Below are 25,628 nucleotides of genomic sequence, written 5' to 3'. Positions count from 1 at the left end.
ACTTGCAGATAAAATCACAGTAAGTAGCCCCTTACAGGCAGCCTGCTTACAACTCCCCTCCATCCTTCCAATGTATTTTAAATATTTATTTATCTTCTTTATTTATTTCTTTATTTTTTTGGCTGCGTCGGGTCTTAGTTGCAGCATGCAGGATCTTTCGTTGTGGCGCTCGTCTCTTCGTTGCAGCGCTCGGGCTTCTCTCTATAGCTGTGGCGTGTGGGCTCCAGAGCATGTGGGCTCTGTAGTTTGCGGCACACAGGCTCTCTCACTGCAGCGCACGAGCTCAATAGCTGTGGCGCCCGGGCTTAGTTGCCCTGCGGCATGTGGGATCTTAGTTCCCTGATCAGGGATCGAACCTGCGTCCCCTGCATTGGAAGGCAGATTCTTTACTGCTGGACCACCAGGGAGGTCCCTCCAATGTATTTTAAATACTTCTCCAAAATGATCCTCCCAGCTTGCTATTTAAATCATACTCGCTATGATATTGTCACATAAAAAGAAACATTTATTTGGTCTTTTCCTGGTTTCTGGCACAGAACTTCTAAAACCCTTGGAATTTCCTGAATGATATGGGTGAGAGGAACATCACTGGTTAAAATATTAATATTTGGTCTTAGTCCCTAGTTCCCGACACAAGAGCTTCTAAGACCCTTGGAATCACAGAACTGAAAAGTGTCTTTTGTCAGCTAATGAGATGACCGGTGGCTGGGGGCGCCTAGATAGCTTCAGGATTGGGGCTGGTCACCAGAAAGACCAAGGCATGAATACAAAGTCAATGCATGGGTAGAGGGTTAGCACTTCAGCCCCACCTCTGACGTCAGGGGAAGGGAGAGAGGTTGGAGACTGAGTCAATCGCCAAATAGACAGTGATTTAATCAATCGTGTAGCCACAACGGGGCCTCCACAAAACCCCTAAATGACAGGGTTCTGGGATCGAGAGGGTAATGTACCTGCAAAGGGCAAGAAAGTTCTTCACACACCTATCCCCACCTCATACCTTGCCCTGTGCATCCCTTCTTTTTGGCTGTTCCTGAGTTATAAACCAGTAAATGTAAGAAGTGTTTTCCTGGCTTCCCTGAACCATTCTAGCAAATTATCAAACCTGAGGAGGGAACTGTAGGGAATCCCCAGACTTTATAGCCCAATGGTCAGGTGTAAGGACTTGAAATTGGCATCTGAAGTGGGGACAACTGGTGAGACTGGACTGAGTCCTTAACCTGCAGGGGCTGTGCTAACGCTGAGTCATTAGTGTCAGAAAGAAACTAAACTGTAGGACACCAGTTGGCGCCTGGGAAAAGTAAGCCACACCGTTGCTGTCCGAAGTACCCTCGCTTGTAGGACCCGCCCTCTCGTCACGACCATAAACAATGCTGTTTCTCAAAAGATCAGTCTCAAAGGGACAACTAGAAATGTGTCCTGTCCATACATCACTATAAAGTCTGCAAGTCAGCAGTACATCCCATGCTGACCCAGAGACTCCAGAGCAGCAACAAGTGTACTGCAGGGGAAAGAGTCAATCCTGCAGAGCATATGAAGAGAAGGAGGAGGAGGTCCCTAGAAAAGTGGGAGCTCAGGGAATTCAGAAAACTTTCTGGCTCTGAAAAGAAAGTCAGGCTTGCTGCCATTCACTTGAGAATCTTAAGATGTTTGGAGAACCTTCTTGAGACTTCTACTTATACTAATCTAGAGGCATACCCCATTGTTTAGAGAGCAACTTTCCCCTTCAATTAATAACACTTCCCACGGCGTGGTGGGGGCCTCACTAAGACATGATCCCAGGGATTATTATAGATGTACACTGTTAACTTTAATGATTAAGGGTTTATTTTTTTACTTTCTACATAAACAATTTACACTGCTCGTCATATAAAAGCATATACAAGTTTTTAAAGAGGGCAACTAGTAAACAGTGAAACTAAAAAATAATACTTAAAAATATCCGTTTAAGTGATCACAAGATTAAATCTATAACAAACATTATACAGTTAAAGTAATAAATTAGGAAACAAATGTTATAAAAGCCCTGACTTCCCGTGGCCTAGAACAATGGTTATTCAACTATTTTGAGGTAAGCATGGTTACAAGAGTAGAGCTCTGATCCCAACCTATTAGAATAAATTAAAACAATGTTTCATTCATGTAATCTATGTGGTCTTAATGTTTGGTTATAATTCTAAACCTCAATTCCTTCATCTGCCAAATGAGTACACGAGCTACCAGCCGTACAGCTGCTATTCATTAGTAAGACAGACCTAGGGCTTCAACAGATGATGATTCTTTCCCTTCTGGGTCTCCAGCAAATCTCTTCAAAGATCATCCAGAAAATTACTTAAAATATATGCCCTAAACACTAAACTTTTAACATGACAAGACAGGTTGGAACAGAAAGAGCCAATCTAGACAGACACCCAGTTATCTCCTATATAAAAATATTTCAAGATTTATCCTTTCGGGAAAAAAAAGGCCTTTATTCTCCCATTCAGTCAAAAACGTCACTGAGTATATTTATGATAATAAAAAGATTAATAACTTTTCCAGAAGTGTTCAAAAGAATGTGCCCTTCTATGACATAAATCACAGCAAGATCCTTTTTGACACACCTCCTAGAGAAATGGAAATAAAAACAAAAATAAACAAATGGGACCTAATGAAACTTCAAAGCTTTTGCACAGCAAAGGAAAAATAAACAAGGCGAAAAGACAACCGTGAGAATGGGAGAAAATATTTGCAAAGGAAGCAACTGACAAAGGATTAATCTCCAAAATTTACAAGCAGCTCATGTAGCTCAATATCAAAAAAAACAAACAACCCAATCGAAAAACGGGCAGAAGACCTACCCAGACATTTCTCCAAAGAAGATATACAGGTTGCCCACAAACACATGAAAGGATGCTCAACATCACTAATCATTAGAGAAATGCAAATCAAAACTACAATGAGGTATCACCTCACACCAGTCAGAATGGCCATCATCAAAAAATCTACAAACGATAAATGCTGGAGAGGGTGTGGAGAAAAGGGAACCCTCTTGCACTGTTGGTGGGAATGTAAATTGATACAGCCACTATGGAGAACAGTATGGAGGTTCCTTAAAAAATTAAAAGTAGAACTACCATATGACCCAGCAATCCCACTACTGGGCATATACCCTGAGAAAACCATAACTCAAAATGAGTCATGTACCACAATGTTCATTACAGCTCTATTTACAATAGCCAGGACATGGAAGCAACCTAAGTGTCCATCAACAGATAAATGGATAAAGAAGACATGGCACATATATACAATGGAGTATTTCTCAGCCATAAAAAGAAATGAAATTGAGTTATTTGTAGTGAGGTGGATGGACCTAGAGTCTCTCATACAGAGTGAACTAGGTCAGAAAGAGAAAAAACAAATACCGTATGTTAACACATATATATGGAATCTAAAAAAAGAAAAAATGGTTCTGAAGAACCTAGGGGCAGGACAGGAATAAAGACGCAGATGTAGAGAATGGACTTGAGGATATGGGGAGGGGGAAGGGTAAGCTGTGACAAAGTGAGAGAGTGGCATGGACATATATACACTACCAAATGTAAGATAGATAGCTAGTGGGAAGCAGCTGCATAGCACAGGGAGATCAGCTCGGTGCTTTGTGACCACCTAGAGGGGTGGGATAGGGACGGTGGGAGGGAGATGCAAGAGGGAGGAGATATGGGGATGTATGTATGTGTATAGCTGATTCACTCTGATATAAAGTAGAAACTAACACACCATTGTAAAGCAATTATACTCCAATAAAGATGTTAAAAAAAGAGAAGCTGGCATATCTTTGGAAAACTAGCTGACAACATGGCACCAAAAGGAAGTTATTCTGAGAATCAAATCAAAGATAGGTGAAAGACAGCATATGAAACTCATTGTGTACTGGGCAATATGACTGATGCTGGAGATAAGAAACAAAAATCAACAGTCCCTTGCCTTCAAGGAGTTCAAAACTTCCCATGGAAGAACCCTTTAGTTTCTTAAAGTATTTCATTAACAGCCTCTATATTAAAATGGCCAAAACAAGATCTCCAACCAAAGAACAACTGGTATGTTGCACTTTACCTGCAAAAAAAAAAAAAAAAAAAAAAAACTGCTCCTCTTAGCTAAAAGCAGCTCTGGTCATCTGTGTAAAGGACAGCAGGACCCTTAGACACTTTGACCCAAGAACTAACAGAGGTGTCACTTGGCAGATCACACAAAACGGCTGCTATGGAGACAGAGAACTTCATGCAGAGCAGCCACAATGACAACTACTAGAGAAACAAGGGTGTGGACTACACGAGAGGATGTACGGAAATAAGAAGAGGACGAGGCAGCAAACGTTCATTCTGTTGTTCCACATCCAAAGCCATCAGGGGTTCTTCTTGCCGTTCTTCAAACGTGCCACACTAACTGCCTTCCTTTGGGGCCTTTGTACTCACTGTTTTCTCCCAAGAAGAGTCTTACCCCAGATCCTCGGCTAACCCATTTAAAGGCATCATAAAGTATGATTCCTCAAGAAAAGACCTTAACAACTATAGAAATATTTGAGTAATATTCAAATATGTTCATATATCATCACAAACCTTTTCTCTTTTGGTTTCTACTTTTTTATTAGCAAAACAAAAATCCCTACACTTTTCAATCTTGAAAATGTCTCCCCATAACAAAACAAAACCAAACATGAACAGTAAAACAATGTAGAATTTAGAGGTCCATGTGGTATGTATAAAAAAATGTCACCTCATCACTTCCCTAAAACTGGGAAACTAAGAATCAGAAAAAAGAATAAAACAATACTATATCGAATTTAAATGATGATAAAGTGAGCCACTTCCTAACCACTCACTATTTGGGAGCCTTACACATATTACTTAACAACCCTCCCAGAAGTAAAAAGTCTTTTCCTAAAATCCATGACAACGGTCCCCAAATGTCAGCCTGCAAAAAACACTGCCAGCCCAGAGCTAAGTTTTCAATAGTCAGAGACAAAACAAAGAAAATGAAGACCATAAAGTAATTATAAAATTAAATTTTAAAAGCTACATTAACTTTGCAAACTGCATGCTTATTCTCAATATTCATAGTTTCACAGCTAAACAAAAGATAGAACTAAAAATGCCTAAAATGTAGTACAAAACACAGGATAATTCAATGGCCTATAGGGTAAGACATCTTTGTCTCCAGAGAGAAGGGGTTGTGTACAAGTTTAAGGAAATGTAAAGTAATACATGAAGATATATGAAAATCAAATAGCAATTTCATACATTTCAACCTAATACAATAATTTATTTTCCTAAGGAATGGAATGAACCACACAATTATAATATCAAAAGCTGTTCCTCAGATGTTTTCTACAAGACTTTAAGAGTAAAACAAGGCACACATGAATTCAAATAAATCAAAGTCTTGACTCTCATTTTACAATCCCAATGCTTTCAGCACTTATAGACATCTGATCATAAGACTTCATGCCAACCACTTTAAAAAAAGTCTCAAGATTGATTCTGAAAACTACAGAAAGCAACCGTGTAACATGAGTTAAAAAGCTAGCGCATTTTTGTCTAATTCAATCAAACCCTTACCAAGCCACTCCATAATAAGGGCAAGGTGTTTTTTATTTTTATTCCCTGTATTGCAGAAAAGGTCAATGCCCTTGGGACTCCAATGGGCTTTGCTAACAGAAAAATCAAGCTAAACTGAGAACGCCCGTTTATTACAAAGCTAAGTGCTAGATAAAATATCCATTAAATCTGAGTGCCAACAACATCTAATGTTTTATGTCCACATAATGCAGGAAAACACTGGTTGTGACCTATCAACAAACATTCCAAGCCAATCTGCTTAGTAATCTGCTGAAGTTGCTGTTTTATTGCTTAAACAGACAGAAATATAACCGTGCTTATTATGAAAGTATAATATTACCTCAAGCTAATAAGAATTGATGGAACAAAGAAGAGATCGTTATGTAAAAATTAATAACATTTGGAGCATGACATGCAACGATCATAGAACAGCATTTGTTTTTCAAAACTGGCAGAGAAAAGGACTTTTTACAGAGGGGAAACACTGTTGATGAGGAACGTTCTTATACTTCACTATTTTGCTTTTCCAAGAAAGGCTAGCATGAAGCAAGAGGACTACACAGTATCCTCTCCTATTACATATATATATTAGGATTGGGGACCTTACATTTTATTTTATTTTTTTTTGGAGGCAGGGAGTATAGTTGATTTAAAATGTTGTGATAGTTTCTTCCTATTATATTTTGATAGAATTAAAGACCTTTAGAGTCTGAATGAAACTTTGGGATCACTAATCCAACAATTTCATCATACATATGATAAGCCTTAGAAGGTTACATGACTTAGTTTTCCAAGGCCATACAGCCATTAACAGCCAAGGAGAGACTAGAAGGCAGGTGTCAGGTTGCTAACCAGAAACAGAGTCAGGTGCCCATTACCATCTGGCAAAAATGTTTTTGGTATTAAAACAAATTTTTAATTTATTCTAATACTTAGAATAACATTTTTAAAGTTTGAATCAATAAAAGACATCACTATTATATTTAGTCAATATATCCACTTAAATCTTTGAAATAAAAATTTTTTTACAAAATGAAGATTGGCAAACCTATATCAATGCTCTTAGAAAGGAGGGAGTTACAGCATGCCAGGGGCAGGAGGGCATTAATTCTCCAAAACATCTGTCTGCCAAAGACAAAGTAAAACAGCCAATTCAAAGTAATGTCCTTTTGTTTGAGGGATGATTACAAAGAGCCCAAAAGCCAGCTTTTGTACCAACAGAACTAACAGTTACCAAATGACACAGGGTAAAGCTCAGAAAATACCCAGGAAATATCAGGCAATCCCAGAAGAAAACAAAAATCTCTAATAAAGTGAAATTAGTCTTGGGAAAACATGTTTAGCACCAATTTATCATTCACTTGCATTATAACTTTTTTTTTTTTCTTTCTTTGCAGTACGCGGGGCCTCTCACTGTTGTGGCCTCTCCCGTTGCGGAGTACAGGCTCCGGACGCGCAGGCTCAGCAGCCATGGCTCGCGGGCCCAGCCGCTCCGCGGCATGTGGGATCCTCCCGGACCGGGGCATGAACCCGTGTCCCCTGCATCGGCAGGCGGACTCTCAACCACTGCGCCACCAGGGAAGCCCTCAATTGCATTATAAACACGAATGTTTCCACAAAATGAGTGTGAAAAACATTGAGGAATTAATCAGATTTTGTCAGATGTGAGTTCCTGAGATTTTCCTTGCTTAAATGTACTTACATGTACACATTTTATTCTTCAAAATAACTGAAAATGTAGCTTAAATAGGTTACATAATGGCCAAACTCCAAGAATAATCTCTAATTAATGTAGCAATTTCCACCTCTTCCATCTCTATATTTAAATATTTAATCTATTACTAAATGAATTATAATATTAATATAGACAGACTGTCCAAAAAATAAATTGCTGTAACACTGCCTGAAATACACTTTTAATGTAACCCTCAAGGCATGCAGACATTACAGAGATAGGATCAGGATCTAAGCTGTCTTTAATTTCAAAGAGATCCTTAACAGCTCATTATAGTACTGCACTTGCTGAACTGATGATTTAGAAAGAGTTATCCAAGACAGTTCAGATTAAAGAAAATCAGAGCCATAACCAGCGCTTTAATCTGAATCTTGTCAATATTCAAACGTGTAGGTGGCGTCACCTCTGCACTTGGGTAAACAGTACAGATGGGTAATGGCATCTTTCAATTTTTCCGTATAAAATTATAGTTGAAGAGTTACAAGCAAAAATTTGGTCCCAGGGTGATGAGCTCAACATATCACCACATTATTTCAGGGTATTTGAAATGTCAAAAATCCATTCATGAACCTGTAGGTTAGGAGCCCTAATTACTCAAAACCAAGGCTCACATTTTACACAAAAGGAAACTGAGGCCAGAGAGAAGGCTTGCCAGAAGTCGAAAAACTTGTAAGGGACAAAGGTCAGGACTTCAGTCAGCGTCTACTGTCTTTTAGTCAACTAAACTCCTATTCAGGTGGGTTCAAAAGATTCTCCAATTGCTTCTGCTAGATGCCCTGGAGGCACTTTTACTTTAAATTTCTGATTGGAATAAGAGGCATAAATGTGACGGCAGCCCTATGGTTAAGAATTGTTAGGGTGACTTTCTCTTATCCTATCCTCTTTCCCCATCCAAGCTGAGACCCAGCAGCGGGACCTCTTGGCCTCTGCCTGGGCCTATGGTCCATTTTGGTCTTTAGTTTTTCCCTAGCACACCCTTAACTAAGGGCTTAGGCTTTCAGGAGTCCCACTTTATGAGTCTGGGGGATCCTATGAGGTCTTAGCTCTGATTTCCCAGCCTCCACCCTAGTCCCGGCATATTTCCTCCAAACGGCACGGCATTCACTCTCTCCTACCCACCTGAATGTCGTCTCGCCGTGACTCCCCTCTGGATTTCCCTCATTTCTCGAGAGCTCAGCTAGCAGCCTCTTCCTGCTCCTCATGTCACAACACAGACAACAAACATTCATTATGTGCCAGACACTGTTCTGAGTGCCTTACACATAGTCTTTTAACCCTCCTAAGAGCTCCATGTGGCAGAGGCTGCTACAGTCTTCACTTGGTAAGCACAGAGCCAAAGCATGGAGGGTCATGCAGCTAATGGAGCACTGCAGCTGGCTGACCATGACCACAGACGTGGAGAAATAAGACCCTTTATGTTACTTTTGCCTCTCCATGCATGTATAAAGGTTGATTGTTTTATTTATCAATTATTTTTCTGATTCTTTTGTAACTGGAGGATTATCTGGTAATCCAGTACATCACATCCACACTCTCTGTCTCTTTAAAATATTTTTTTGTCCAAATATAAGAGAAATGTATTTATTACAAAAAGTTTTAAAAGTCATCAGCAAAGAAAAGAGAACTAAAATCACCTGATAACAATCTTGTATATTTTCTTATAAACTTTCAACTTAACTTTCTAAGTCTCTAGCAAAACTCCACAGACAGCATTAGTATGTCAACTCAAACTGACACCAACAACCACGGGAATCACTGAGTACAGTATCACTGCGTCAGCCACTGCCACGTTCATGAGGTCTCCTGTGTGTTTGCAGGGATTCTCCTTTACAGGTGCTTTAGAAACAACATTAACCTTATCACTTCACCAAGGGGGTTATGTGCACAGTAAGTACAAAAGCAGTGAAGATACTGTAAGTCAATAGTAGGAAAAGTTGGAAAATTTATACCGGAAACAAATGTAGTAAAAAAAAAAAAAAATTTTAGGTGGGAAACAAACACATACATGACACCCGAAACACTGTAAATCAACTATACTTCAATTTTAAAAAACGCACATATGTGTGCAGGAGAAGTTAAAGACCAAACAATGAACCATAAAGGGCAAGGCAGGGAGATGGATAAAATGCATGTTCAGAATATGGATGTCAATGTACAATGTCTATTAGCCTAAGGTCAGTTCAGGAAAAGTCCTGAGTTTGTGTCAGCACAAACTGCTGCCAATGAAAACTAGTCAGAAAAAGCACACATTAGTGAAAAATTTTTGAATAAGAATGACTTCAAACTGGGAAGGAAATACACATATGCACGCACATGCGCGCGTGCATACACACACACACACACACCCCTACATACACACCCAGGTGCTAGCTAAGCAACTATCCCAATCGTTACTCTGGGGGCCCTCAGGTCTCCAAAGCACTGGCCACATCTGCAACACGTCAGCTTCATATTAACTTTGAGTAGGTTCTAGGATTTGGCACAGTAGAAAGAGGATTCCAACACATTCAGGATACAAAACTGAGTTAGGTGACATATTATATCTACAGCTAATTAAAACCATATGTTCTTCTATACACGTATATACAGAGAGAATACTTCCTGGACAAGATTTTTGGTTTTCCCTTTAACGTGACAGCATACGTTATATCAAAGTATTTCATGGGCTTCCCTAGTGGCACAGTGGTTGAGAGTCTGCCTGTTGACGCAGGGGACACGGGTTCGTGCCCCGGTCCGGGAAGATCCCACATGCCGCGGAGCGGCTAGGCCCGTGAGCCATGGCCGCTGAGCCTGTGCGTCCAGAGCCTGTGATCCGCAACAGGAGAGGCCACAACAGTGGGAGGCCCGCGTACCGCCAAAAAAAAAAAAAAAAAAGTATTTCATTATCTTTTTGAATGGCTGATTTCAAGGTTATTAATCACTAAGGACTTCCTGCTTTTGGATCCACAGGTGAGTTAAGCCACAGACTGACCTTGGACTTGGAGTGGGGAGACAAAAGGAGTGAGAGTGAGGAGACAGACACAGAGAAAAATACTGAAGCACAGCGTAAGATGACGAGTGATATGCTAGAGCTAAGTATAGATGGGATAGGACAGTAGAGGAGAAGTAAGAGGAAGGAGGGGTAAATGGTGAGAAGTAGGTGAGAGTCCCAAGATGGAAAGGTGCATCACAGGGAAAGCATGAAAGCATAAAGCAGCAGACATACTCAGGAGAAAAAACAAACAATTGTCTGAATGGATGGAAAGGAGGATTCACGTTGGGTAGTTGAGGGAAATGAAGCTGCAGAGAGAAGCTGGTACTGGATCATGAACAGCCTTAAAGTCACTTATCCTCAATCGAATCTATAACATTAAGGGAAATATGTGAGAGCCTTTGGGCAGACATCTTCGGCAACCAAAGAAAAAGAATTACTGGGCTTCCCTGGTGGTGCAGTGGTTGAGAGTCCGCCTGACGATGCAGGGGACACGGGTTCATGCCCTGGTCCGGGAAGATCCCACATGCCGCGGAGCGGCTGGGCCCGTGAGCCATGGCCGCTGAGCCTGCGCGTCCGGAGCCTGTACTCCGCAACGGGAGAGGCCACAACAGTGAGAGGCCCGTGTACCGCAGAAAAAAAAAAAAAAAAAAAAAAAAGAATTACTATGGCGGATTTTTGAGCTTCCCGCCCGGCCAGGGTCCATCCTCTCACACTCAGGGCCTTCTGAGGCCAGGCAAGTTGTTATTCTCAGAGCCTCCCTGGCTCACCCGTGCTGCATACACACCCCTTTCCTTACAGACACTCAATCACACAGGTCTGAAATCGGAGAAGGGGAACATGCTGTTATAGTGACACATCACAAGAGGAGAATGGATACATATCCAGAATGTTTCAAAACTAAAACGACCCACCCAAGCACTTCTCTTTCAAGTCTGTTTCAATTCAACATTGTATAATTAGCTTCAAAAACAGAAAAATATACAGAATATTAATCCATGCTTCAGGATCACCTTGATCAGGCAGTGCAGCTGCCTGACTTAAGGGAAAAGGGAACTGAAAAACACTTCAGTTAAAAGAAAACCAGAGACAGATTAGTAATTTCTTTTAAACTACAAATAATGAATATGCAGGGACTTCCCTGTTGGTGCAGTGGTTAAGAATCCACCTGCCAATTCAGGGGACACAGGTTCGAGCCCTGGTCTGGGAAGATCCTACATGCCGTGGAGCAACTGAGCCCGTGTGCCACAACTACTGAGCCCACATGCCACAACTACTGAAGCCTGTGTTCCTAGAGCCCGTGCTCCACAACAAGAGAAGCCACTGCAATGAGAAGCCCCTGCTCACCGCAACTAGAGAAAACCCGCATGCAGCAATGAAGACCCAACACAGCCAAAAATAAATAAATTTATAATAATAATATGTAGTATACATTTGAGAGAGTTTTTCATCCTCCTAAAAAGAATGAATTAGATATTAGTTTTTATGTAAAAATGCTATATACTCTGAAACATCAATTCATTTCTTAGGTATCTCCCCACTCTGCTCCACCACTGTAGACCCTCGTGTTTTTCTGCTAAGTATGGAAAATCTTCCAGGAAAGAACAGGCTAAGAGTCAGGAAATCCTTGCTGATCCTGTAATTACTGGATCTGCCACCAATTAGAATGATCTCTACAGTTTCAGGCCACTTGAGTATCAAAGAGCCACTGCACTGTCCTTTGAGAAGAGCAGCTTAGAGGTAACTCTTATCTCCCACATAAGCTCCCAGAGGTGCTGGATCAATATCTTTCCCCTCTGCTGCTTTTCTGTTAGGGAGTCAAATGCCAGCTTGAATAGAGAAATGCTCATTCACCAACAAGGGACACTGCTGTTTAGAGATGCAATTTCTCAGATGCTCCAATCCTGTCCTGTATACACAATTACTTCTATAAGAGGAGTGCAAAAGGAGCCCAGTAGTTATGGTAGGAAATTCCCAAAAGACGCTAGATTTGGAGTTGTGTGCTCCCAATGAGCACTAATCCCACTCTTCGTCACTTTCTAATAATGACGTCTAATAATGACATAATTATAATCATAATAATGATGATTTTCATTCACTTTTAGATGTACAAGACACAGAGGGAGAAGGCTGAGGTAAAGACATTCAATGCCCAATAAATAAGTAATTTGCTCCAGGACACGGAATATTATCCACTCTTTGTTTGGAAGTCTGTAAAAATCTTTAGCCATCACTGTAATTCTCTGATTTTTCCTCTCAATTCTCAAAAATCCCCAGAGGACCGCAGCAGTCCTTAATATATTAAAATAGAGGGTGAGACTGCTGCAAAAGCTACAATCACCAGTGTTTCAGCAAGATATTTAACCTCAGACTTTGGAGATGTCTTCGTTAAACCAATCCATTTAGAAATTTGGCAAGCTATACTGATCGAAATCAGAACTTCTCTCCATGGAGAAACTCTGGGCCAATTTACGATGATTCACATGGAAATAAACTTCCTAGGAAGATAATGACATAGGAGAAGGCAGTTTTCCTTATGTGTTAGGATAGCCCATTCCCTTCCAAGAAGCTATGCTGTCAGAGGCTATGATGGGGAAGGGTAATGAAAATCCATAAGTAATGTAAATTAAGTATTAATTACTTTATACAGAACAGTCCTTTATCTTGGCACTAAGGGGAAAACGGTTTGTGCTGCATATGATAAAGTTGGAGAAAGAAAAATTGAACATGATGATATATGGAAATAAAGGCAAATATGTTTCATTACTTTTATTACTCAAGGCAGAATTCTACCTTGAATTGGCATTACAGAGACTGCTACTATCATTATCTGATCCCTACACTGAGGATCTCTTTTTCTAACTAAACATGCGGCATAAAAGAAGACAGTGAATAAAAGTTAAAAAAAATCTGCTAAAGATGTGTACTCTGATAAACTGGATTTAAACTAAATGGAAGCCTGAACCCAAGATTCAAGTTATTCCCTTGACAGCATCCTCACAGACTTGATTAACAATTTCCACCAGGAAATGAGAACACCTCAAAGAAGGGCTTTTTACAGAAAACCTGCTTGAACTGATCCTTTTAGAGATGGAAAAAAAGCAGACCCTTATGATGCTATGAGATACTTGTAAGGAAGAAACAGCTGGTCAGAGGTATGATTGAAGACAACAAAAAAACATTTTTGGAAAAAGAGAGGTAAAAGGGGCAACTAGGTAAGACAAACAGACAAATGTTAACATCTAGGAATAGTAACTGGTTGTAAATAAAACTACTTCACACCAAGCCACATCAGTAAAATCTAGTTAATGAGAAAGGATGTTTCATGACACACCAGGTGTAACAGGATATAGAAGTACTGCATCTAGTTTCGTACTCAGATGGTGTTAATAAATTTAAAGGATTCAAGTTAAAAACAAAGGCAATGCAAAGAAACACAAAGCATATTATTTCCGTAATTTGATACCTTGAGAAAAATGATTGTCAGCTCCTTCTGGAGGGTCTCAAGGCAAATGTCAGAAATGACCAATTTACCCCATCATATAAAAAAAGGAAGACTTTAACATGGCTAGATTATGTGAAGCAAGGATGTATCCCTAAAATATAAATTCCAAATAAATTATGTATTACTTATGGTCTCCTTATGGTGTATATATTTGCCACTTGGTGAGATTTCTTCTCTACCAGGCCATTTTTTAGAAAAGTTTGTTACAACAAACTGACAGAATAACTTCTGAGTATTATACAGTCTATACGGAATAAATACTGGAAAACAACACAAGCTCACCTTCATCACTCGTTGCCTGCTGTTTCACCAGAGTCATTGGGGATCTTGCTGGAGGCTTACTAAGTGGATGGCGCCAACTTTTAGCAGTTTTGGTTTCTCCTTCTATTCTCTGGTTACAGAACACAAATGGGGGAGAAACAGCCACCGTTAAAGACTTGTTTTAAAACAAAAAACTATGGTTATGATGATTTACAACAAGTTAATTATGAAGAACTCTTACACTCATTCACCTGCTGAGGAATTAACACTTCGTTAAAGAAATTTAAACCTACAAGTCAAAAGAAATAGGAACCCATTCTATTAATAATTTTACTGACAGGGAAGTCAGTTAACTATTCTTCCACTTCATATTAAAATACTATCTGGAGGGACTTCCCTGGTGGCACAGTGGGTAAGAATCGGCCTACCAGTGCAGGGGACACGGGTTCGAGCCCTGGTCCGGGAAGATCCCACATGCCACAGAGCAACTAAGCCCGTGAGCCACAACTACTGAGTCTGCATGCTGCACCTACTGAAGCTCACGTGCCTAGAGCCTGTGCTCCGCAGCAAGAGAAGCCACAGCAGTGAGAAGCCCATGCACCGCAACGAAGAGTAGCCCTCACTCGCCACAACGCAGCAATGAGAGAAAGTCTGCGCGCAGCAATGAAGACCCAACACAGCCAAAAACAAAATACAAATTTAAAAAAACAAAAACAAAAACACTATCTGGGGACTTCCCTGGTTGTGCAGTGGGTAAGACTCTGCACTCCCAATGCAGGGGGCCCAGGTTCAATCCCTGGTTGGGGAACTGGATCCTGCATGCTGCAACTAAGGAGTCCTCATGCCACAATGAAGATCCCGCATGCTGCAACTAAGACAGGTACAGCCGAAATAGATACCTAAATATTTAAAAAAAAAAACACAAAAACACTATCTGTAGTGCAGGGTATGCTTCTCAAACCTACAATAAACTCAGCAGTTAGCTAGTTTTCAAAAGTTCTTTAAAACTAATTTAAATTTAGGATTATATATTCATAACAAAACAGGACCAAAGCATTTGGTCATGTGTGACTATGTGGCAGGTTATTTTGCTTTCTATCCTCACACAGGAGGAAGTACTGCCAAGGTGAGCCTGTACTCCTCCTTCCATTCAAAAATGAATCGCCACTTCTCTGAGGATCAAACAGGAAATCAAAAGTTGTTGCTGTTGTTTAATATGGCACATTACTGTCATCTTGAAACCACTTAAATTTTACGTAAAATCTTCTGTCTGAGCTGCCCAGACTACATTCTCCTTTCAAAGGTAAAGGAAAAAGTCCTGTGCATCCTGACAACTTCCAGGCAGAAACTACTTCAAGCTTTCTTGCCCATGCAGCAACCCCCCAAAAAAGGCAGGGGTGTGGTTAGAGAAAGAGTTCGAAACTAGTGGGTTTGCATCAACATTTGACTGCAAAAGAAAGGAGTCCCAGGAATTTCCCAGTAAGCTGAAGAAGCAGGGCCCAGAGGGAGAGAAACTATGCTGACATCTGACACCAAAACAGAATTATGAGAAAATGCGTGAGAGCATTCTAATCAAAGCTGGGATCACAAAGTATAATACAGGGTGAGATTTACCTGTAGTTTATAACAGCTAAAAATTAATGTGAGGAATTATAACTTAGTCAACAGTAACAAATATTTACTAAACCCTTACTACATGCCACACTGTTCTAAGAGTGAGCTACAGAAGGTCCCTGCTTCCAAAGAGTACAATATAGATTGGGGGTGGGGGTGGGGGGAGCACAGACAAAAAAAAAGTAGAAAATAAATATTTATGAAGTACTATTAAGCAATAGTAATAAAACAATAAAGCATGACAAAGAATGGAAAGAGATGGGGAGAAGGCTATTTTATATGGGGTCATCAGAGAAGCCCTTTCTGACAAGAAGACATTTGAGTGGAGCCTTGAGTGCAATGAGGAAGCGGTCCATATAGCTCTCTAGGGGAGGAGTATTTTGGACAGCAGGAATAGCAGGTAAGGTTTGAACACATTTGATTTATTCCAGGAAAAGCATGGAGTCCAGTTACAGATAGACAGACACTGTTTAAAAAATAACGCAATGTTTCTTGAGAAGGTTGACTAAAGCTGACTGCTACCAGCATACACGTAGCATCACGCTTAATACTAAGAAACACTGGTCACACTACACAAAAATGAAATGGCTCTGTATCACTTAGAAGGACTGTCTGACACCATGGTATGAGAAAAGAATACCACACAGCCGTTTCTGATGAGAGCAAACCAAGTCCCTCAGCCCTCAACAGCAGCACTTGCTTTCCTAGGCAGTCAGGCTTTGTTCAGAGAAATGATAAAGATGAAGGTTAACGGCACTGAGAATCCAACTGCCTCCATTGAAAGCAAGGAAACAGAAAACTTACTTTCCGTTCCATTCTAGTTTAAAGAAGCTGACCAAATATAAACAGGCATGTGACTTATTCACCATTCTAGAATCCCAATATCTATCCAGCTACAATCGCTATGTGAAATTAAGTTGTAAATTTTATTTACTGGTATGTGAATACTATTTTCAAATTGCTCAGCAACCTTTTCAAATAAATTAGATCATATTTTTCTATTTCTCAGATACTTCTGAGAAATATTTTATAGTTCAGTAGGACAATCATGCATAAAAATGATAAAAGTTATTGGGTGAAATTAGGAAATCATCTATATTTTATTGGACATTTTAAAATTACTTATGAACAGAGTATTCCAAGTTGATGTCTTTATTTACTCTCCCTTGCTACTAAAGCTCCAAAAGGCCTGTGATGAGTTGAAATGACCAGGAGCAGTCCGGAAGTGGGTCTGTTCAGTGGCCGGCACAATTTATCAGCTCCAACATTTGAGGCTTCCCTTACTCATCCACTTGAACTCCTTTATCAAGTTGTGCAGGTCAAAAGAGGTTACCAAATTATGACAATCACTACATGCAGTCGTAGCTTGGCTGATACACTCACAATCTTAAAGTTACAGTGAAAGTTTACGCTGAGAGCATATGATATTAACATCGTACAAGAACATATGAGAAACAGGGAGGCCCTATGCAAAGGGTTAGAATGGGGAGGCTGGAAATCAAGAGGGATCTTGAGTTTTCCAAGAGGCAAAGGCCTGGTTCCCACGGTGGGCAGGACCAGAAGGGTCAGCCTGGTCCTAGATTCAGAGTCCATGAGGAAAGAGTCAGGGAAAAGTATGACCAGATGAGCCTTAATCTTAAAATAGAGGCTGTGGGAAGCCTGCAACCCAGAGGTATTAAGCATTGGCAGAAGGAGGCCAGAGCCCTGCAGCTGAAATTATTTCCAGCCTGGCTACTATTGGAGGTGACAGAACCGCTCTGTATCTTGACTGCATCAATGTCAGTATCATGGTGATATTCTACTATAGTTTTCCAAGAAGACACTATTGGAAAAAAAAAAAAAAGAAAACACTATTGGGGCAAAAGGGATACATAAGACCTTGTTATACTATTTCTTACCACTGCATGTAAATCTACAATTATCTCAAAATAAAGAGTTTAGTGTTAGAAAAAATTTTTAAGTAAGAAAATTAAGCTCCAATATGTGGCCAAAAGTTCCATGTTCTCTGAATTATTACCATGTGAGCCAGACCTCACAGAAGGCTTACCTCCCGGTCATTGAAAGAAATATGATTAAGATCCATAAATGTGAAATGTTATTTCTGCCCTAAAGCAAGATTTTGATGCACAGCATTCTGTTTGCAGAAAGTGCCTTGACAACATAATAAATATGGTAAAAATTGACACTGCCACATACACTGGGGACTTTGAAGCCATTTCTCTCTCCACTGGGGACCTCTGGGACTTCCCCAGGTTCAAGGCCTACCCCATGGCTCTCCACATCACTCTCTTCTCCCTCTGTCAAAGCACTGTTACTCTCCACCACAGAGGAGCACGACTCAGGTGACTTTGGCCATGGAAGCTTGGGTGGCTCTGATTCCTTAGACATAACATGGCCACTAGACATGGAATCGTCAGCATCACTGGGATTTGAAGGCGGAATTGTGGCACAGGTTTGGTCAGCCTCAGTTTTGATTTTCTCTGCCACAGATGTGCTTAGGCAGACGTTTCCTGAGGAGTAAAACAAAAGACTGTTAATAAATCTTACACTGTGTTATTGCTGAGAACTGTTGAACTATTCTCAACTAAATTTCTACCATCAAACTTTCCCTCTAAATTTCCACTAAAGACCTGAGTGGGAAAGGTCACCAAAGCACCATGCAGCCTTCGTAATTGTTAAGGTGGCAAAATAATATACTTACTGACAAAATAAGGGATTTAAAAAGAGGTTCCACTGCAGACCAATGTCAAAAGCCAGGGCAATAACAATAATTACCCAAGCAATAGCAAGTTGAGATCTTTCTAAAAATAAGAACTTAATTCCAATATATGCTACTGACGAAACATTCCAGCTCAGAGGATGTATCTCAAGAACACAGGTAGGGAAGTCCCTGGTGGCGCAGTGGTTAAGAATCCGCCTGCCAATGCAGGGGACACGGGTTCGAGCCCTGGTCTGGGAAGATCCCACATGCCATGGAGCAACTAAGCCTGTGAGCCACAACTGCTGAGCCTGCGCTCTAGAGCCCACAAGCCACAACTACTGAAGCCTGCACGCCTAGAGCCCGTGGCTCCACAACAAGAGAAGCCACCGCAATGAGAAGCCCGTGCACCGCAACAAAGAGTAGCCCCCGCTCGCCGCAACTAGAGAAAACCCATGCGCAGCAACGAAGACCCAACGCAGCCAAAAATAAATTTATATTAAAAAAGAAAAACCACATGTAAAACTGTGAGATCGAATAAAAATTATTTCCTACACTAATCCTGCATCATACAATGACAGCATATGAAAGGAGAAGAATATCACATGCACTTCTCTCCTACAGCCATCTCTATTCACCCTCCTCCCTTCCTTACACATACACGCACACGTGCACACACACAAGCATCATTTCACCTATCACACAGTAGCTCGGATGCTGCACTAGCCAAGTCCTCTATTAGATGCTCTGCCAGGTCTCAAAACCTGGAAGTCCAAATGCAAGAGACCAGGCAGTGACACAAATAATAAACCTGGGTACCCTTAGCTTAAACTACCCAGTAATTTGTAAAGTAGTTAATTTAACCTGGTGTGATTAAAAACAACAACAACAAAAAAAAACTACGGCGAGAGACTATAAAGAAATATCCGTAAGCACTGCATAACTGTTCTCTGTACTGCTTGCTATTCCCTTCCCTACCTTCTTTACTTTCTATTTTCCATGTGTTCATCACAAGTCAATTCAGATATCACTTACTCCAAGAAACCCTGCCAGTCCAGCCTCCTGTCTATTTCAGGTCTTTCCTTGGTATTCCAGGAACACCCTATGCCATCGCTACTAGTGGCACTCAGCACACTAGATAAGAATTATATATTTATTTGTCTAGCTCTCCAATTAAATATAAACTCAGTGAAAAAAAAGTCTATGATTTAAACTCTATTAACATAGATATTTCAAGAGCAAAAGGTAGTAAGAATAGAGAAGCAGCCAAGGATCCGATTAACTAGGACAATGATCAGGACCTTTTCTTTTACTGAGTGCAATAAGAGCAAGAAGATGGGAGGGACAAAACAAACCACGTCTTTTAAATGGATCACTATGACTGCCATATGGAGAACTGACTAGTAGGGGTGACTAGAGTGGACACAGGCAAGACAGGAAGGAAGTAATTTCTGCAACAGTCCAGACAAGAGATAACGTGCCTTGAACAAAGAGGAAGCAAGGGGGTGGCTGGATTGGGGAGAGTCCCACAGTTGAAGGATACAATAGATGAGGGGTATGAGAGAGCGACAGGAATTACCAACAAGCTCGATTAGGAAAAGGACAAAATCTCCAACAACTATTAAAGAAGCAAAGCATTAAAACAATTTCAGAGAAATATGCTATAAAAGCGGGGAAAAGCAAAGCAGTTGAGATTTACAGATGATGGCTTTGGCGCAGAGAAACAGCCAGGGGACTATATACACATTTCACAGGACTGAATAATGTTTGCTGTTCTTCTGTAAAACCTTAATCTTTATTTTCTTCCTAAAATTAAGTCGACGCTAAGAATCTGCAAAGAATTATCTATAATTGGTTTTCTCTATTCCATGTGAATTCGAGAGAGGCTTTCCAAAAAATGTATTGTATATTATAAATTGAGTTGCACTAAAAGTAAATTTTTTTCATTTTAGAATCTTCTTTTTTATTAAACGAAATAGGCACTGCTGGCTGCTTGCCTCAAAATTCCATTACCCGTAGCAGTGGTGCTTCTGATTTTCATAACACTCCCTTGGCCTTTTGATTGAGTTACCGCATAGTTTTAGATAGCTTATTGGTTAAGCTACGTGGAAAAGTAACATATCTGCCCTAGTAAACACAGATTTAAGGCAGATCAACAATCACCTACTACTAATACGTGAAACATAATCAGCTAGTTTCTCACCTGCGAATCTGATATTATCTGATAAATTGTGATCCAGCTGCATCCTGCTAGCAGAGGCCTCTTCCTCTGAAGGTGCTTCTGTATTTGCTAGTTTCACTGCTTCTTCTGGCTTTTCACTGTCCTTGAGCTCATCTGGGTCTGGGTCAGGAGTGGGGCCCTCTGCCCCATCAACTGCAGCTAACACTTCCTCATCTTCCTCATTCTTAGGCCTCTTAGAGTGAGAACTAGTGCACTGGAAGCTTTTAACAAAAGAAGCTATAGTCAGAACACAATATTTCCAATGGACAGGAAAAAACATATATACAAATATTATTTTCACTTAATGAAAAAAGAGAAGAGAAAACTGATTGGTTTTTAAACACATTATACAAAGATAATCTTCACGAGGAATAGATCAAATTGAAATGTTAAGCACAGTTTTAATAACAATTTACTAAAAACTAAAACAACTCTAAATTGTTAAACATTATTGATTATTAAATATTACTGATTATTAAACATTACTGGAAAATCACTTAAAATTTTATAACAATATTAAAGCGAAAAATAAAGTGAAAAATGATGACATAAGGATAAAAGAAAATATTATTTAGATAATGAAGAAAGAAAAAGGAAATGAGGAGATTCCATAAAGCTGTTGTTAAAATTTGAGTAGATTATTTACATTCCAAGGTGAACTGGTGGCTATATTTCCCTGAGTTTCGTACAATTCTGAAATATGCATGAAAAGCATTAAGGTTAAATGCAATTATCATTAGCTAAAGGAATTAAGAGAGGAGGAAGGCAAACCATATGTATTTAACATCTTATATCAATGTATTATTTATTTTCAGAGTGGACGCCATTTTTAAAGTTTTCCTCTTCTAGTATTTTCCAGCAAGTCACTTGATAGCTTTGTTGCAGATGCCTTTTGTATATGACACATTTCTAACACTTTCATTTAAGAAGAATTACAACTGAAATCAAAATGACGTGTACTTCAGAGTACACACACACACACAAGAAAACACATTAGTGTTTTTCTATAGGAAGTCACAGATAAGATAAAGGGGGTAGCCAGGGATAACCTATGTAAATTAGCTTTGGCTGCTGCTGGAAGTAACAGTATTGGTATCATCATCACTTTATTGAGAACCCATGCAGTGGCCTATGTGGAATATCTCTACATTATGAATAGCACAGTACACTTACAATAGGATGGCTGACATCTCTTTGAGATTTCAGTGAATCATTCCCTTCATTAGATTTTCCTAGATATAGCATATTACTTAAGGGAGATCAGCAAACTCGATGATCAAACCACAAAGGTGAGCATAATAAACAAGCCCCTTAACATTAGGCTTTCTAACTGGGTGAGTGAAGACCACTGATTATTTTAACCTACTGAAAGGCATTTCGAATCTGTTCAATGTCATAGATCTATATTCAATGTCAACCCACAAGGACCACTGTGGTTAGTAACTAAGAGACCACATCATACACCTAATTGGAGTACTGTGTTTTCTGTCCATTAAAGAACAATTCTCAAGATGTGCCATTGGCTACTGAACTCAAGACTGACTACTGCCCCTCCTTCCACAGTGAACTTTTTTGGCAATGCGGATTCGCACATTTACAAAACACAGTGACTCTCTAAATCGGTGTTTCCCAAACTCTTCTGAATGCAACCCACAGTAAGTTATACATTTCAGATGATGACACAATACACACATACACATGCTCACACATGTCATGAATTAATACTTACCCTTACCTCATGGGAAGAACTACAATGCATTTTATTCTCTTTTACTTCCTAATTTTAAAATGTTGTTCCTAACCTATTAAATTGCTTTGAAAACTAAAAGTTTGAAAATTCCTGCTGTAGACTATAGGGTGAACTAAGAACACCTGGGTTTTAATTCTGCTACTAACTAATTCTGTGCGTCAAGTATATCTCTTACAAAATGCTGGTTTCACTCCATGTTCTTAAGGTTCCTCCACTCACTAGCATTCTAAAATAGCAGAAAGTAAATTGTCAGGGGGGGTGGGGGGGGAAGAGAGAGAGAGAGTCAGAAAATAGGCAACAGAAGTGTGGACAAAGACTTAAAATTGCAGTGTTATTTGGTTAGTAGCAAAAAACTAGAAACAAGCTACAGGTCCAAATACAGGAGATTAAATACATGCAGGCATTAGAAATTACGTTGTAGCAAATCATTCAGTTACATGAAAAAATATAAAACTGGTCATCAAATTATTAATAAGAGCATGGCCCTAATTTTGGAAATGTATATAATATTATATAATAAATAAAAATATATATGTAAAGGATATATACAAAATGTTAACACTGGTTATCTCTGGATTGTGAGGTTATGGGTGATTTGGGACTCCTTCATTATTCTTTTCCTTATTTTACAAATTTTCTCCAATGCACAAATATTACTTTTACAATCTGAAAGAAAAACAATGAGTAATACTGGAGAGTAAAAATGTAATATAAACCTGGAAAATATAAAAGTCTAAAAAGGTTGCCTGAGGACCTGAGCAACATAACACACACCCTATTTAATGTGTTTTAAGACAGCAAGATGACCACAACAGGCCTAAAGGCTTTTGAAATGGCACTGGCCACAAAAATGGAATGTAGATTAAAGTACACAGGGACAACCACGTTACAGAAACACCACATGCTCTGATTTACATCTTGTGAAAGAATAAAGCCAAGTGTGTATAATGTAGCAAAATATATAGGCATCCCAATGAGAAAAGTAATATCTGAGATGTTTGACAAATGAAAAAGAAAACTACTAAAAGTCAAAATCAGCAGCAAAATTAAAAAGTTGGAAATCGAGTTACTGAAGTTGACAAAAATAAGGATATGAATAGAGGGCACTGATAAATCTTTAAATACATTAATGTAAGGGGTTTAGAAGGTCTAGAATTGTTCTATTTCTCATGCATTGCAACTTTCAAAATATTCTCAAATACAATATACATCTCTGTTTATATTCTATTTATTTGTTACACTTCCAAAGAACTGAAAATACTTTGCGTCAAATTTTTCGTAAGATATTAAGTAAACTGATGGTGAATAAACAGAAATAAAAAAGCAAATAAATAGTCTTTGAGAACATTATGTTCAAGGACCCATTTTAAATGAGTAAGTACAAGTAGGATGGGGTGTGGGCAGGATCATTACCTCCTGGATGCTTTTCTTACTTTCCTCCTCCTCTGCAGCCATGCTTTTACTTCAGGGGTGGATTCTGGAGTAGGCTTCGTGTGATCTATGGTATATATATCCTTTCCTTGTTTCCAAAGCTGGTATCTGTCTGGCTGAAATTTCCTCACAAAGATATCCATTGAAATTTTCACCATGTCTTTCCTGCAGGTGCACTGAAACGCAATGGGGTTGGAGTGCTTTAAACATTTTGCTAACTACAGAAAGTCACACTGAGTTGTCCTTTGAATGTACCATACATGAATACTTAGTCACTACATAATGGAGAATAATGTTTTACATTTTCAAACATTCAGTGAGTAGGGACTTCCCTGGTGGTCCAGTGGGTAAGGCTCCACACTCCCAATGCAGGGGGGCCCGGTTTCGATCCCTGGTCAGGGAACTAGATCCTACATGCATGCTACAACTAAGAAGTCCGCATGCCACAACTAAGTCTGCACGCCACAACTAAAAAAGATCCCACATGCCACAGCAAAGATCCCGCATGTGCCACAACTAAGACCTGGCACAACTGAAAATTAATAAAAATAAATAAATAAAATAAATATTTTTTTTAAAGTTTTAAGAAAAAGTGAGTAATAAACTCAATTTCTTCTGAATGGAGGTGATAACCTGTATATTCACATCTATAAACAGTAGAATAAGATGTTAAAATGCATTGCAGAGGGCTTCCCTGGTGGCGCAGTGGTTGGGAGTCCGCCTGCCGATGCAGGGGACGCGGGTTCCTGCCCCGGTCCGGGAGGATCCCACATGCCGCGGAGCGGCTGGGCCCGTGAGCCATGGCCGCTGGGCCTGCGCGTCCGGAGCCTGTGCTCCGCAGCGGGAGGGGCCGCAGCAGTGAGAGGCCCGCGTGCCGCAGAAGGAGAAGGAAAAAAAGGGGAAAAAAAAAAAAAAAATGCATTGCAGAGTTCTTGGAAACTGTGTACCAAGAACAACTGAAAGGAAAGAGCACACATTTGAAAGCATGCCTGCAACAGAAGGATTACCCTCCCAGCACAAGGGTGCATCAGTGAGCTGAATACTGTAAAGCTGAAAACCTAGGTTGACAATGAATAAAAGTAGCTAATAAATGTGTGGTTAGAATAATTTAACCAATAGGTTGAGATAAATTTTCTCCAAGATATATTTTAATCACATTAATGTTTATTAACAAATATACTCTCACAAAGTAACCAACAATTAGGAGCAAATAAACAGCCTCTTCTACATCATATCACATGAAACACCCACCATCACCACTACAATCATATCCACTAGAAAGAAGGAATAGTGTTAAGATAAGAAGTTCAAAGAAAAGATTATTTTGAATCCACTAGAACTTTGATTCTCATGAATACATAGTTAGAAGTCATATCATATAAAGCAAGTTTCCTATAAAGACCTCACACAGGTTATATTGTGTCTAGGTTAGTACTCCATGCAATGGAACAGATAGAATTCAAATAGTGAAACAGAGATAGTCTCAAAGACGTAACATACCTTAACCATCCCTAACACACCTGGCAACAGACTGGTTGACTCAACAACAGCCTTGAAACAGTAAGTCTTTCAATATTTTGGCAATACAATTATCATCTCCATGCAAATTAATTTAAAATTTCCTAATAATCTCCAGCTTAAAACTTCCTCCAGAGAGTTCCAATCTTGCCTTGAAAGTTCAGGAAAAAGAAAAAAGGAAAAAAAACAAAAAACAAAAAACAGGACACAGCTAACAGTCAGTATGCCTAAAACCAGCTTCTCCAAATACAAACAAAAATTTTATTATAAATGATATGACAATCCTTCTATTCTCCTATATTCACAATCAACATTTCCTAATCCCTCCCT

The 25,628-nt window shown here is 39.6% G+C and overlaps 1 protein-coding gene across 6 annotated transcripts in view; it reads right to left on the bottom strand.

The window, feature by feature from the left end:
* Nucleotides 1–25,628, bottom strand: part of KDM4C (lysine demethylase 4C) — a 409,962-nt gene that overhangs the window by 174,990 nt on the left and 209,344 nt on the right. For 3 of the 6 annotated variants that reach the window (XM_030877155.3, XM_060300914.2, XM_060300915.2), the window contains 4 exons: nt 23,763–23,956; nt 20,582–20,820; nt 17,877–18,190; nt 14,088–14,196 (listed from right to left, as the gene is read on the bottom strand). In XM_030877155.3, coding sequence (XP_030733015.1) covers nt 14,088–14,196; nt 17,877–18,190; nt 20,582–20,820; nt 23,763–23,956 — 856 coding nt within the window. Of the gene's footprint in view, nt 1–14,087; nt 14,197–17,876; nt 18,191–20,581; nt 20,821–22,672; nt 23,016–23,762; nt 23,957–25,628 lie in introns of those variants that run through there. The other 3 variants (XM_030877156.3, XM_060300916.1, XR_009564329.1) reach the window with 3 other exon arrangements.

Source organism: Globicephala melas, chromosome 6 (genome assembly GCF_963455315.2).
Source record: "Globicephala melas chromosome 6, mGloMel1.2, whole genome shotgun sequence".
Lineage (NCBI taxonomy): Eukaryota > Metazoa > Chordata > Mammalia > Artiodactyla > Delphinidae > Globicephala > Globicephala melas.
Note: the sequence above shows the minus strand (reverse complement) of the source record. Positions and strands in the feature narration are given on the sequence as shown.